General features: G+C 41.7%; 1 protein-coding gene and 1 non-coding gene across 5 annotated transcripts in view; both read right to left on the bottom strand.

Moving 5' to 3' along the window:
* Phactr1 (phosphatase and actin regulator 1) overlaps positions 1-10791 on the bottom strand; it is a 469538-nt gene extending 458747 nt beyond the window's left edge. For 2 of the 4 annotated variants that reach the window (XM_031358161.1, XM_031358165.1), the window contains exons 1-2: positions 10661-10791; positions 8816-8966 (exon numbers count right to left, since the gene is read on the bottom strand). In XM_031358161.1, the coding sequence (XP_031214021.1) occupies positions 8816-8918 (103 nt within the window). In that variant the 5' untranslated portion in view covers positions 8919-8966; positions 10661-10791. Of the gene's footprint in view, positions 1-8815; positions 8967-9871; positions 10027-10660 lie in introns of those variants that run through there. The other 2 variants (XM_031358160.1, XM_031358164.1) reach the window with 1 other exon arrangement.
* Positions 2174-2280, bottom strand: LOC116082830. Its single transcript, XR_004115462.1, has one exon. It is a non-coding gene; the product is annotated as a U6 spliceosomal RNA (small nuclear RNA).
* Positions 10792-12101: the final 1310 nt, after the last annotated feature.

Below are 12101 nucleotides of genomic sequence, written 5' to 3'. Positions count from 1 at the left end.
GGTACCAACTATGGACTATGAGCTAGCTTGGCTATGCTGGACTCTTATCCTTGCCTCTGTTGTACAGGTACGGAGGGTGGCACTAGAAGTTTTCTTTCTTGCATTCTTAAAAAAAACAAAACAAAACAAAACAAAAAACATTTTTTTTTTTTTTTATTTTTTGACAAACAGATTTGTTTGGGCAAATGAAGAGTAAGAATTCATCCCCAGCACCTGTGAATTGTTTATGCTAATTGGGTCATGGCTGATCCTCTTTGTGTGTGGGCTGCATTTTAATCTGCTCTTTCAAATGCTGCATGTGAGAGTGGGAGTTATTAATTGATTGGAAGTGTTTCCTTGTATTTTCATGCTATTTCCCCCTCTCCTGTGTCTCATTACTTCAGGTTCTCCCTTCCTCTCACTCTCTGCTCTACAGAGGAAACCTGAACCCTGATAAAGCAGATGGTTACTAGGTGCAAGATACCCCAAATAACAAGGACCTCCACAGGAGCTCCTTTGTGAGCCTGTTCCAAAGTCATGCTCAGAAGTTGGAGCTGGCCCTGTAATTCACAGGAGTGGAGGACTGGCCACTTCTATGATGTTTTCCCTCTTTATCCACTTTCATTCTCTCCTTCATACATTGTGTTCTCTGTATTAAACACAGGTTGGGAGAGCCTGCGTGAGAGCAATTAGAGGTCTAAAATGGATCGTGTGGGAGGCCAGGAGAGCAGCCTTAGTAGCTGCTTTGTCATCTCTGAGTGAAGCACAGCTTGCAACTTCCTTGCTAGAGTTAGAAAGAACAGATTCCCAACCTTCTCAACAGGGATTTGTTGAGGGCAATAACCTGATCACCAACTGCAAAAATGAGACCAGAAAGGATTTTGTAAGGTTTTCATGTGAAACCTTTTTTTTTTCTGAAACAGGGTCTAGAAGTTAGCATATAAGTTACCTGGGTAATGAGCCAAGTAAGACAAAGGAAGGAACCACTTTGTGGGGAGACAAGAAGCATGGCTGATATTGCTGTGCTGGTGCTAGCAGGACTGGAAGGGGCAGACAGAAAGGTGTCACTGTGATGTAGAAGACTATCATTCACATGGCAGCCATTCCTTAAATGGGCACTGGAATGGTGTGTGGTCATTGCTTATGCCCTAGCTTCTTTGGAGAAACCTGGACCTCCAGCTTTAGGAGAAAAATCACACCTGAGGTCTCAGGAGACAGGGATGGAGAGAGAGAGTTCAGCATTCTGCTAGCTGAAGGACCAAGACTCTTACATGGCAGGAGCTCTGCGAGCTGTTCTCACAGTATATTTCCAACAAGTAACTTTGATGGGTCTCCACAGCTTCCTCCATGGTGCCTGATTGGAAATAAGAGTGTGAGTGGTGGCTGCCTTGAGGATCAGTTGGCCAAAGTATGGAAGGCCTGGACTGGGCAGTAGGGGTTTAAAGACGGAAGGGAGGGGGATCTGACTTAGGCAGAGCTCAGGACTCAACTTCGGAACATAGTCAGAGCATTCTTTGAATTGGTCTCAGGTAAGTTATCACAGGGTTCATCCCTTTCATAACTACTTTCAGACAGAAGAAAAACTCAGGCATTTTTGACAATTATACATTAAAATTTTCATTGCCTCCAGATATTTAGCTTCAAAGTCTATAATTGTTTAATAGCATACCTAAACTTTTCCAGTAATATTTTCCTTTCTCTTTTTAATTTTTTTTTAAAGAGAGAATTCCAAACTATAGTAGAAGTGTAGGAAAATAAGACCAGGTAAACTTACTGATCCCATCAAGACTTGATACAATTAGATGTGGTAGGTATGAAGGCTATACATTCATTTGGGCCACAGGTTACCCAGATACATGATTAAAGTTGTTTCTGGGTGTATTTATGAAATTCTTTCAGGAATATTTGAACTAGTAAACTGAGAAAAATAGATTGGTCCACCTTACTCTGACACATACAGTGGAGAATGACATCATCTGACCACTGGGAATGTGAACAGAATGAAATGAATAGGTGGGCTTGTAAGGTGGCTCATGAGGTAAAGGCACTTGTCATGTAAACCCGACAACCTGAGTTCAATCTGCAGTGAAAGCAGAAGGAAAGATCTGACCTCACAAGGTCATCTCTGACCTCCACAAATGCACTATGGTTTACTACAAAAAACAATAATTCTCATTATTGCACTCTGAACTTAAAAAATACGGAGTGCTTCGCGAATTTGTATGTCATCCTTGTGCAGACGCCGTGCTAATCTTCTCTGTATCATTCCAATTTTGGTATATGTGCTGCCGAAGCGAGCACTCTTTTGAGTTATTAGGATTTCTTTTGTTTCATAACAGACGCATCTGTATTGATGACTTTCTTTCATTTTCTACATCTTAGTTCTTTCTATCAGTTTTTTTATGTACCTGTCCCTTCAGTCTTAAGTGCTTGCCACTTTCAATGAAAGATTTTAAGATTTTAAAGGAATTGGGCTTGGGGAGCAGTATTTTCCATGTCTGAAGTCTTAAAGTCTTTTTTCTGAATCTGAAGTTTTTCCTTGAAAATGTAGACTGAAGGATTTTTGTTCTATCAGGTCAGTAGAAACATTTAATGAATCATACTGCTCTCTTTTATACCAAGGGTGATGCTGACCACTGAGAAAATGATATTTAAGAAGGTCATTATACTTGAGGTAGATGGAAGTCATTTAAGTAACTAAAATCAGTATTAGGACTAATTGACAAACGCCCCCTCCCCCACACACAGGTAAATGAAAAGCATTTAAATAACAAGAGGATATTATTAGTCTCTCTCTGTCTCTCTGTCTCTCTGTGTCTCTCTGTATCTCTATCTCTCTTTCTCTCTCCTCATTTAACCCTTTAACCTCCCTTGGATCTGGAGGTAGCCAATTATTTCTATGAAGAACCCGAAGCTCAGAGAGGCTGCCATTTTCTTGAGTTCCTGTATCAAGTGAGTGGAGGAATTTAGTATGGGATAAAAATGGAATGGGACCCTGTACTATGACAGAGGCTATCTTGTACACATAGGAGAAACATCTGGAAACATTAGGCAAAACTTATTGTTGGGAGGTGGTGTTGATGCTAGAACTAGCCAGGTCTTGCCTTAAGCACAGGAAAAAAAAAAAAGAATGTTATTGTTAGTTAACTGTTACTAGTGACTCGCAACTAATTGAGTAATACCAAATGTTCTTTGTCTCTTGGGACTGTACTAAGAAATCCCAGAGTTGTAAAGGTTAGGATAGTTGGAGAACATTCAAGTAAAAGCTAAAAATTCAAAGACCAAAGTTCTGATGAATTTCTTGTGGGGCGGGGAGCACATAACAAAAGGTGGAGATGTGGGAGCCACTAAAGGTTGACAGAAGGGCTTCAGTGAATGTTTCTTTATTTCTAAAACAACTTGAAGAGATTCTGAGAAGCTCACCATGACATTCATCAGTTGTCAAAACTGGCATTTCCCTTTGTTGAACAAGACAATGCAGACAAGAGAAAAGGTACATTATGAGGAGCACCAATGGCTTCAAATGTCATGAGTTATGCAAAGTGATAAAGGAGGGAGGGATTGTCATCAGGAACTATAAATGTGGCTACCTGGTGGCTTTAGTCAACCGAGTACCTTTTAATGTGTTGAAGGTAGTTTTAATGTCCAGTGACCCTGATAGCTTTTATGTAAAAAATGGAGCTCCAGTATAGTGGAAAGAACTTGAATGATGTAAGAGATGGGTTCTCTAGCCCCCTGCTAAGAAGCTGTGTGATGAAATCTCTCATCTTCTTTATCTTGGTAAGTCTGATATGGTCATGAGCATTGCCCCTGTTTACCTCCTTGGTTGATTTAATCAATCTGGCCAGCTGAAAAGGCACCTCTTTCCAGTAAGGAACACTGAGATATTTAAAATAGCATGACATTGGAGTCTTGCATACTTGAATCAGATCCTAGCTTCGCAGATATCCAAATGGACTGTCTGTTTCAAGATTCATCCATGCATCAATTTTAAGTTTTCTCTGTGTGTGTGTTCACATATAAGCACATGATTGAAGATGTTGACTGTCAAACTTGGTTGCTATTTCTTAGGCACCATTTAGATTAACAATTTGAAACCTGGAACTCAGTAATTAGTCAAGGTTGCCTATGCAACAAAGCCCCAGAGTCTCTGCTTCCCCCAGCACTAGGGTTATAGGAGATCCACTACCTCACAGACACATGTGTGTGGCAAGCAAGTTTCCAACTGAGTTACCTCCCCAGCCCCAAGTGTTAAATGTTCTAATCTGCAACATGTACATAATGCTGCAACCCCCAATTCCCAATGTTTCATTGGGGAGGAACGCACATAATGGATATATAAAATGCAGTTTTTGATCCATATACGTTCCTTTCTTGATGTCTATTTGCCACTTTGGATCATTTGAACTCAGTTATTAAGAGACAACTTTGGGGGCTGAGTATGTGGCTCAGTGGTAGAGAGCTTGTCTAGAGTGTGTAAGATCTGTGTTATCTATAGGAAATATTTATAATATATGATAGTTTATAATAGTTAACTACCTGGGTGTGGCTAAGAAAAATATGAAGGTACAAATAGCCAGAAAAAAAAACGGGTTATATATAGCTTAATGATAAAGTACCTGCCGTGGGTTCAGTCCCCAGCACTTGCCCCTTACCCCCAAATAAAAACAAACATAGCTACAGGATTTATTAAAACTGTCAGTCCTCAGATGTCATCTCTGATTGCCCATAGGAAGCAAGCAAAAGGATTCTCCTTGTAGTATTGATGCAGTATGATTGCATTGGAATGCAGTGGGCCTTCAGTCATAGAGGATCTTGTGAAATCTCTTGGGATGTTTCTAATCTACATTAGATACAATGCTTTAAAAAAAGTACCACTATCATGTAGAAAAGTGGCTGATCCTTCTTCATAGGATTGACCCAGAAGCCTATTGGAAACTGGAGTTCTGGAGACCTTGCCACTCATATCCAGTTTTACTTAGTTCGGGGGTGGGGGGGTGTTGAGAGAAGACCGGGTGTCCATTTCAACTAGAAAAATCCCACACTACTTAGTTTGTTAAAATTTTAATGGTATCCCCCTCAGTGCAGTTGGGCACTGTAAAATTCCCAGAGCCCGGCATTGAGGGTGGGACTATCATTGTCAGAACCTCCTTAAGGGTGAACTTGAACATGTCCTGTGGAGACCTATCTGACCTTTGAAGTCACATGCACCTACAGTTTCCAGAATCTTTCTTTTGAGTTACATGTAGCTTTTACAGAGTTCTATCTGTGTCACCAAGATATTCTGGGGTGAACAACACCCAAACTAAGTAGGAGAACATCATCTGCCAATAGGAGTCAAACAGGAGGCCTGTGGGCTTCATCACCCCCACCTCATTCTCCGGAACACATCTTTGTTTTGATAGTAGAATTCCCAGTCATCCAATCTTCCCCATTTTATGCTCAAAGCAATGAGAAATGGAGATTGGAGAAAACAAGCTGTTCCATTAGCAGAACAGAACAGACGCTTGACAGTCTCAGGGATTTCCCAAGGGACTTAGAAAAGTTGGGACCTCTTTTTGTTCTCCCTGTAGGAGTTCACATCTTCCTCGACTCTTCTTGTGTTAACTAACTAGAACATCGTCCTCTATTTTGGAACAGGGTATTTTCACTTTCCAAGAAAAAAGTAAGCAAAAATACCTATGAGTCAGTCAAAAACATACTCCTAAACTCTTGCTTTGGGTAGACACACAGTTTATAATTAATTTTGAAGGTGTATTTTAGAATTTGTAAACAGTATATACAATAAAGAGTAAATCACACAGGAAAAGAAGAAGGGGAACCATCAGAGTTTTATTTTCTTTCCTCCTTGAAGGATATAGATCTCTGAGAACATGTTTTTGGTGTATAGAAAGAGCCACATGAATGAATAACAAAGAAAACAAACAGCCTAGCCAACCATGTCTTGGGTAGGCTCTAGATTGTGAGCTCTGTATCAGACTTTCAGCTAGACCTTTTAAGAAGAGGTTATCTCATCCAGGTTTTTAGATCATCCTCATACTGCTCTGGGCTAGTCTGGCTCAGTTGAGACCTGCCTAGATTGAGATTAACCCTGTTTGCCCCACTTGCCTTTCATAAGAAGCAGCCATCACATACCAGTCTCTCTCCTGGTACTCAGAGCCTTGACATGGATTTAGCATAGGTTTCAGTCATGCACTGGAACATGAGTATTTGCCATGGAAAGAGCAGGCTGTAGGCTACGGTGTTGACCCTGCTCACTGTTCACCTGGGAGTCTTTGTAAGGCTTAGGGATTTGCTGTCTTGGAAAGATTGAGCATCCATGCAAAGTGGGCAGAAGTGACTGCAGAGGAGCCAGTGAACTGTAGAGAGAAACTGTGAGGCAGTTACAATGGCAGGCAGTGGTCCTGAAAGGAGGAGATCCTGTTGTGATGACCCTAAGTGTTAGGGGACTTGGAGACCATGTTTTAAGATAAAGTGAAAGAGTTGCTGTGTGGGTGGGGTGGGATGCACTACAACACATTTTTACTATTGTTGAAGTTTATCCTATGGTAGGTTTTCCTGTGATAAGACATAAAATCTTAGTGTTTTTATGTTTACTGAATATTCCTTTGTGGTGTGTGTGTGTGTGTGTGTGTGTGTGTGTGTGTGTGTGTGTGTGTGTTTGCTTTTAACTAGGAACAGGAGGTTGAGTTAGCATACGCTGCCTTGGGGACTCTCAGAGAAAGGAGGACCTTTAACATGGCTACCTATTTTATTGATTCAATGATGTACAGTGTCTTTTTTTTTTTTTTTTGATGTACAGTGTCTTATGCTGCAGATATTGTTTTAAGCACTTTAAAGACCTTGACTCATTAATGCGCTTAACAACTCAGAGATCTGTTGCAATTATCACTTATGCAAGAGACTTTTAAATATGGGTCCTTAGAGAGGTGTGCTGGCTCTGTCCCTCCTGTTTAGCTGCAGACTTTGAAACCTCGAGAACATCTAGAGTTCTGATTTGAGAACCCCAGCCTTGCTAATGTTTAAGGAGCCCACCGAACCCTGCCAATTTAGGATTCCTGGAATGGGAAACAGCATCCTCCTCACCCGCAGGCACACGTGATCCCAAGGAGAAGCCATAGCGTATGCTGCCACCTCCTATGTGTTTCCCAGTTATTCCAGCTCTGGAGTCTACACCACCGTCACTGCTGGTGACAATTCTGACCACTCCACCCCCAGCTCCATCTGCTGCAGCTACCAGGCTGCCTTGTAATCTTCAGACCTCCCACACACCCTGCCTGCGTTCCTCCCATAAAAGCCAAGAGTCCATCATCTTCAAGACAGAGTGAACAGACATCTTCACCCTCCACAGTTAACTACTGCTTCCTTTCATGTTCTGCAGCATAGCTGGATGTGCCTGTTGTGGAGGAAGACTGAATGGAATGCACTGGGGCAGAAGTGGTTGTGTATGTATAAAGTCAGGTGCTGTGATGGGGTGAAAGCCTCTCTCTTCTCTCCTCTTCCAGTTTCATATCTTCTAGGCACCTTGCTACTTGTAGACCCAGAACAAGCTGGAGGTGTTAACTAGCCTCTGTCCCTTCTTCCCAGGAAACTTCTTAGACCTCCTGAAGTGAGAGAGACTAGCAATGCTGCCTCTCTCCTCATAGAGGCTGTGAATTAGCCATGGTATCACTTTTGCCAAAATCAAACTATGCTGCTGAGCCTGCTGACCCAAACAAATCCTGCAGATAATATCCAGCCCCTCTTGACTTTAAGAGCATAAGCTCATTCCCAGAAAATGGAAACAGGAGGTTTGAAAGCCCTCAAGGTTACCAAGAGCCACAAGTAATGCACAAACAATTCATAAGAACATTTGGGGAAAAGGGGGGGGGCTGTTGTTATTATCAGTGACCAAGATGAGCTTCCTGTCATGCCCAAAGTGGAAGATAACAGGATTCTAATGCAGTGTATCTCCTTCACAGCTCTGCTTTGTGACTTCCCAGAATTCAACTACTTTCCTATTTAAACAGGACGACTGACCACCTTTTCAATGTGTGCTCTGGGATATAGTCATAATTGAAATTTGACTGTACAATTTAAAAATTTCATGAAAAACACAAACTATGATTTAAATAAACAAACAAAAAACAAAACCAAACCAAAAAACAAAAACAAAAACAAAACAAAAAGCAAAAAAAATCTCCTACCCATCAATTGGACAAAACAATTCAAATTCTTTGAATTCTTTGACTACCTTAACGATGGCAAATGTTCTAAATGGAACCTGGACAGCAGAGGAAACATGTTAGAGCCTAATCAACTACCTTGAACTAGGTAATGAAAGCACACAGTCTGCCTCACTTCACAGAAGTGGGTAGAAGCCCAGGAATGTGCACTGAAAATTCTTTAGAAAGCAACTGAGATCATTGAGACCAGATAAGGCAGCTACACAAGTGGCCCACTTATCTCAGAAGCCCATAATCCAGCCAGATGGAACTTAGCTAGGTCAAGGTGCCCCAAGATCTCCACAAGTGTAATAGCTGCCTGCCTAAACATTTCCAGGTGGGAAAGCATTCCTTAGTCCTCTTGTGCATAAGCTCTGGACTCAAGGAGTTGGGAATCATTTGCTAACAAAGATCACAGAGATATGCACCCAAACACTTGTTTACACCTCCAGGATTATGGATTTCTTTAGTCAGTTCTGAAATTCTGGCAGCACTTTGGTAAATGTTATCAAGTTGGGACTATTAATTGATGTACTTTCAAGACAGAGCTTGAGCTGTTGGAGCTGATGCTGCCCTGTTTATAGCAACGCAGCTTGAGGGTGAGGGGGCCCCCCTCTTTTTCCATTTGTTACCTTGAGCTCCTTGGCTGTAGAAGAACCTCTGTGCCGATTCCACATCCAAGAGTCTGTGAGCAGACTCAACGTCCAGAAAATAATCCATTTTGGGATAATCCATCTTCAGTGTTCAAAACAGGACTTTGAGAGAAGGCAATCACTTAGATCTCTATAAGGGGGAAAGAGGAGAAAGCCACAGTATTTCAGGCTGTCAGGTATGTGTATTCTTTAATTGAAATAAGATTGCCCCATTATCATATGCCAACATTTGACTGACATTTCTAATTTCAAAGCCCCCACTGTCAAAGCCTTTGTATTGTATGAGAAGATCCAATCTTTAGTTAATACAGATTAAAAATAATATATTCTGCCTGCAAAAATAAAATGATCCATGTTAAAGAGAAAAAAAACATACTATTTTCTCCTTGGTGTATATTATCTGACAAAAGGTATACTTTTAAATTCATATGCCTATGGGTTTTAAAAGTCTGCCTGATAAATGGCATTGGATAGTATCACCCTACCTGCAAGTTGCTCTTCAATTGATCCAGGGGTGTCTGGTGTCCCCTCTAGTAGAGAGCATCCCCTGGGAATCCGAGCCTCCTCTCATAGATACTTTGCAATATAGGCTGGCTTGTTTGCTGTACCAACGCCTTGAATTCCTTAGTCTTTAGCCATTCCCTTCAGCACATTCTATACAGTGCTACTGGCTCATCTGCCTGTGCCTGGTATATGCTGCTTTTGATACAGAACTGTGGTTTGTGCAGCAGGGGCAAACATCACAGCCTTGCCACATTTCCTATAGCATGCACTAGCCTGGCATGAAAAACAGCCAGCCCCTTCTCACAGAGCCCATGCAGTTACCCCTGATACTGGCACCGATGAACTATCTCTATTTCTGTACTATTATATTTTAAAGGAGGAACAAGTCTTCAAAAATCTGATTCTGAAGGCTAAGGCTTTAAGTCTGCACACTCTCCTCTAAGAAACCAAGTCTAATAAGAGGAAACTAGGAAACTTTTTTTTTTTTAAAAAAGAATAGCCAAAGGTACCCCAACAGCAAAGTATACTTACTGTAAAAAAATATGTAAGACCAAGACCGCCGATAGTCCAAATGAGCAGTTTCAATCAGCTGGCTTTGATCTTATTAAATATTCCCAGCGAAAGTAAACAGTTTTGATTATCTGATTAGATCAGTGATGAATAATGTATTCTGTCCACTGACTGGACTTTCTCTATCAGATAAAATGGCCAGAACAGGTTACCTTAGCAACCGAAGGTGACGCCAGTTCCAGCCTCTCCACGCCCTCCTCTGCGAAGGGAGGAAATTACCACTTTCCCATGTAAAACTTTGGCAGAGAACCATCAAAATCTACATGAAGATTTTGCATCATCCAGGGACATTTCGCACAGTTATTTAAAAATCAGAATTTCTGCTTTAATAATCTATTTTCACAATCTCAAATCCCTGTCTGCTTTGCAGTAAGAACAAAATACATGGTGAATGATTAAACAGTGGAGAGGACTATATATATAGTGTTTAGACCATGTTCAGCACCTGTCTTTATCTTACTGCTGAATGGGGCAGGGTGAAGAAAGGCTGTTTAACTGGCAATAAAGTGTGTTCACCATTCCTATAATAATTAATACACAGAAACAGTCGCCGGCACCTAGGCTGAAAATAACTGTTTCCTTCTGTGAATCGGTCCCTAGAAACAGCTTAAAAGCTGTCTGAAATTCCCCAGATTTTGAAAGCTGCATTATAACGCAGATCCTATGTGAGACAACCCCTAGCCCACCAAAGGCAGCACAGCCAGAAAGATGCAAGAAGGGGAAGATTTCTCAAAGTTAGGGGATACTCACCAGCACTTGTGCCCCTTCAACAGGACGCTGTCAGAGAGCAGCAGGCAAGCTGGAGCGGGGCTGCCGAGCCTGGGAGCCCAAATGAACAGCTTCTAATTTTCCCTTCAATCTCCAGTCAAGAGCACTGGGTGGAGGGGAATGATGGATCTGTCGGTTTTATATTGTGATGAAGTACCCCCTCCCCCCTAAGCCGGGATCTGAGTGGGGCTGCTCTTTAGAACGCATTAGCCTGCTAATTTAAGAAAATTGAAAGGTTTTGTTTTACCGTCTTTTATGTGTTCTTTTCTCCTACCCCCTCAATTTAATTTGCATTTAAAATGATTCTCCTGTCTCCTAGGCTCTCCAAGGTGTGGAGTACTTGCTAATCCTGAAGGCTGCTCCTGGTAGGGTAGGGTTTGGTGCCCTGCCATTTCCTTCTGAGCTGCCAAACAAGGTGGGCAATTACAACTTAGAGCTATATTCTGGAGAGAAATACAGAAGGCCGGGTTTCACCCTCCCTCTTTTTATCTCTACACTGTCAAATCTTCAAAATGCCCAAATGCGTTCGTTCTTCTTTTCTGAATGCAACAGAATTATATCTCAACAACAAAAAGATGCTTTGATTGAGTCCCTCCCATTCGGCTGGTATGATATCCTCCTTACTGCACCCCAGGAAGGACTTGTAGGCATGAGATTTTGAGATATGTTCTTAAAAGCTGTAATGTTAATCAAGTTATGCCCCAGTGTGTGTTTTCTGCAACCTTCTTCCGCCTTGTATGGACCAAGCAGAAATGATGATTAGTACAAGGTAGTGGGTAACATCAGGGTAGGTTGTTAAGACAAGAGAAGCCATGCTTGCAAGGACTTGGAAGGAAGGTCAGACTCCTCTTGCCCATGTCCATAAATCAACCAAAGGACAAGTTATCTGTCTGACAGCTAACTTTGAAAATCGTCCTCTTCCATGTCTTTCATGCTACCTTGCCTTTGGTGGGTTAGGGGGTTGTCTTCCATAAGAGAACCTAGGAAATGCTGACTGTCTTGTGTATGAGTCAATAACAGGGTGGAATCTCCCATTCCATCAGAGCAAACCAGGTACCAAGTTAGTCCAGCCTTGTGGGAGACCTAAATATAATGATCAATCAAAAGGCCTTGTAGAGAAGGCAGCTTGGTCTCTGAATGTACAAAGCTTTGCTCAGACCCCAGGCCTTTGATCTTTAAGGTTGAATTTCTATTCAGCCCTCACTAGAGACAGGTGAACACTTGACATTTACAAGAAGAGAAAGCTGTCTTCTGGTTCCTTTCACTTACAGTAGGGTGTGGGTGACAAGTTCTAACCCTCTATTGTGCTTCTACTGGAATTATAATGACTCATAGGTGAGAGAGACATGGAGGAGGGAGAGAAGAGAGAAAAAGGAGAGAAACAGAGAGAAAGGGGAGAAAGAGAGATGAAGCTGGAAAGCAA

The sequence above is a fragment of the Mastomys coucha genome, unplaced genomic scaffold, assembly GCF_008632895.1.
Source record: "Mastomys coucha isolate ucsf_1 unplaced genomic scaffold, UCSF_Mcou_1 pScaffold7, whole genome shotgun sequence".
Classification (NCBI taxonomy): Eukaryota; Metazoa; Chordata; class Mammalia; order Rodentia; family Muridae; genus Mastomys; species Mastomys coucha.
Note: the sequence above shows the minus strand (reverse complement) of the source record. Positions and strands in the feature narration are given on the sequence as shown.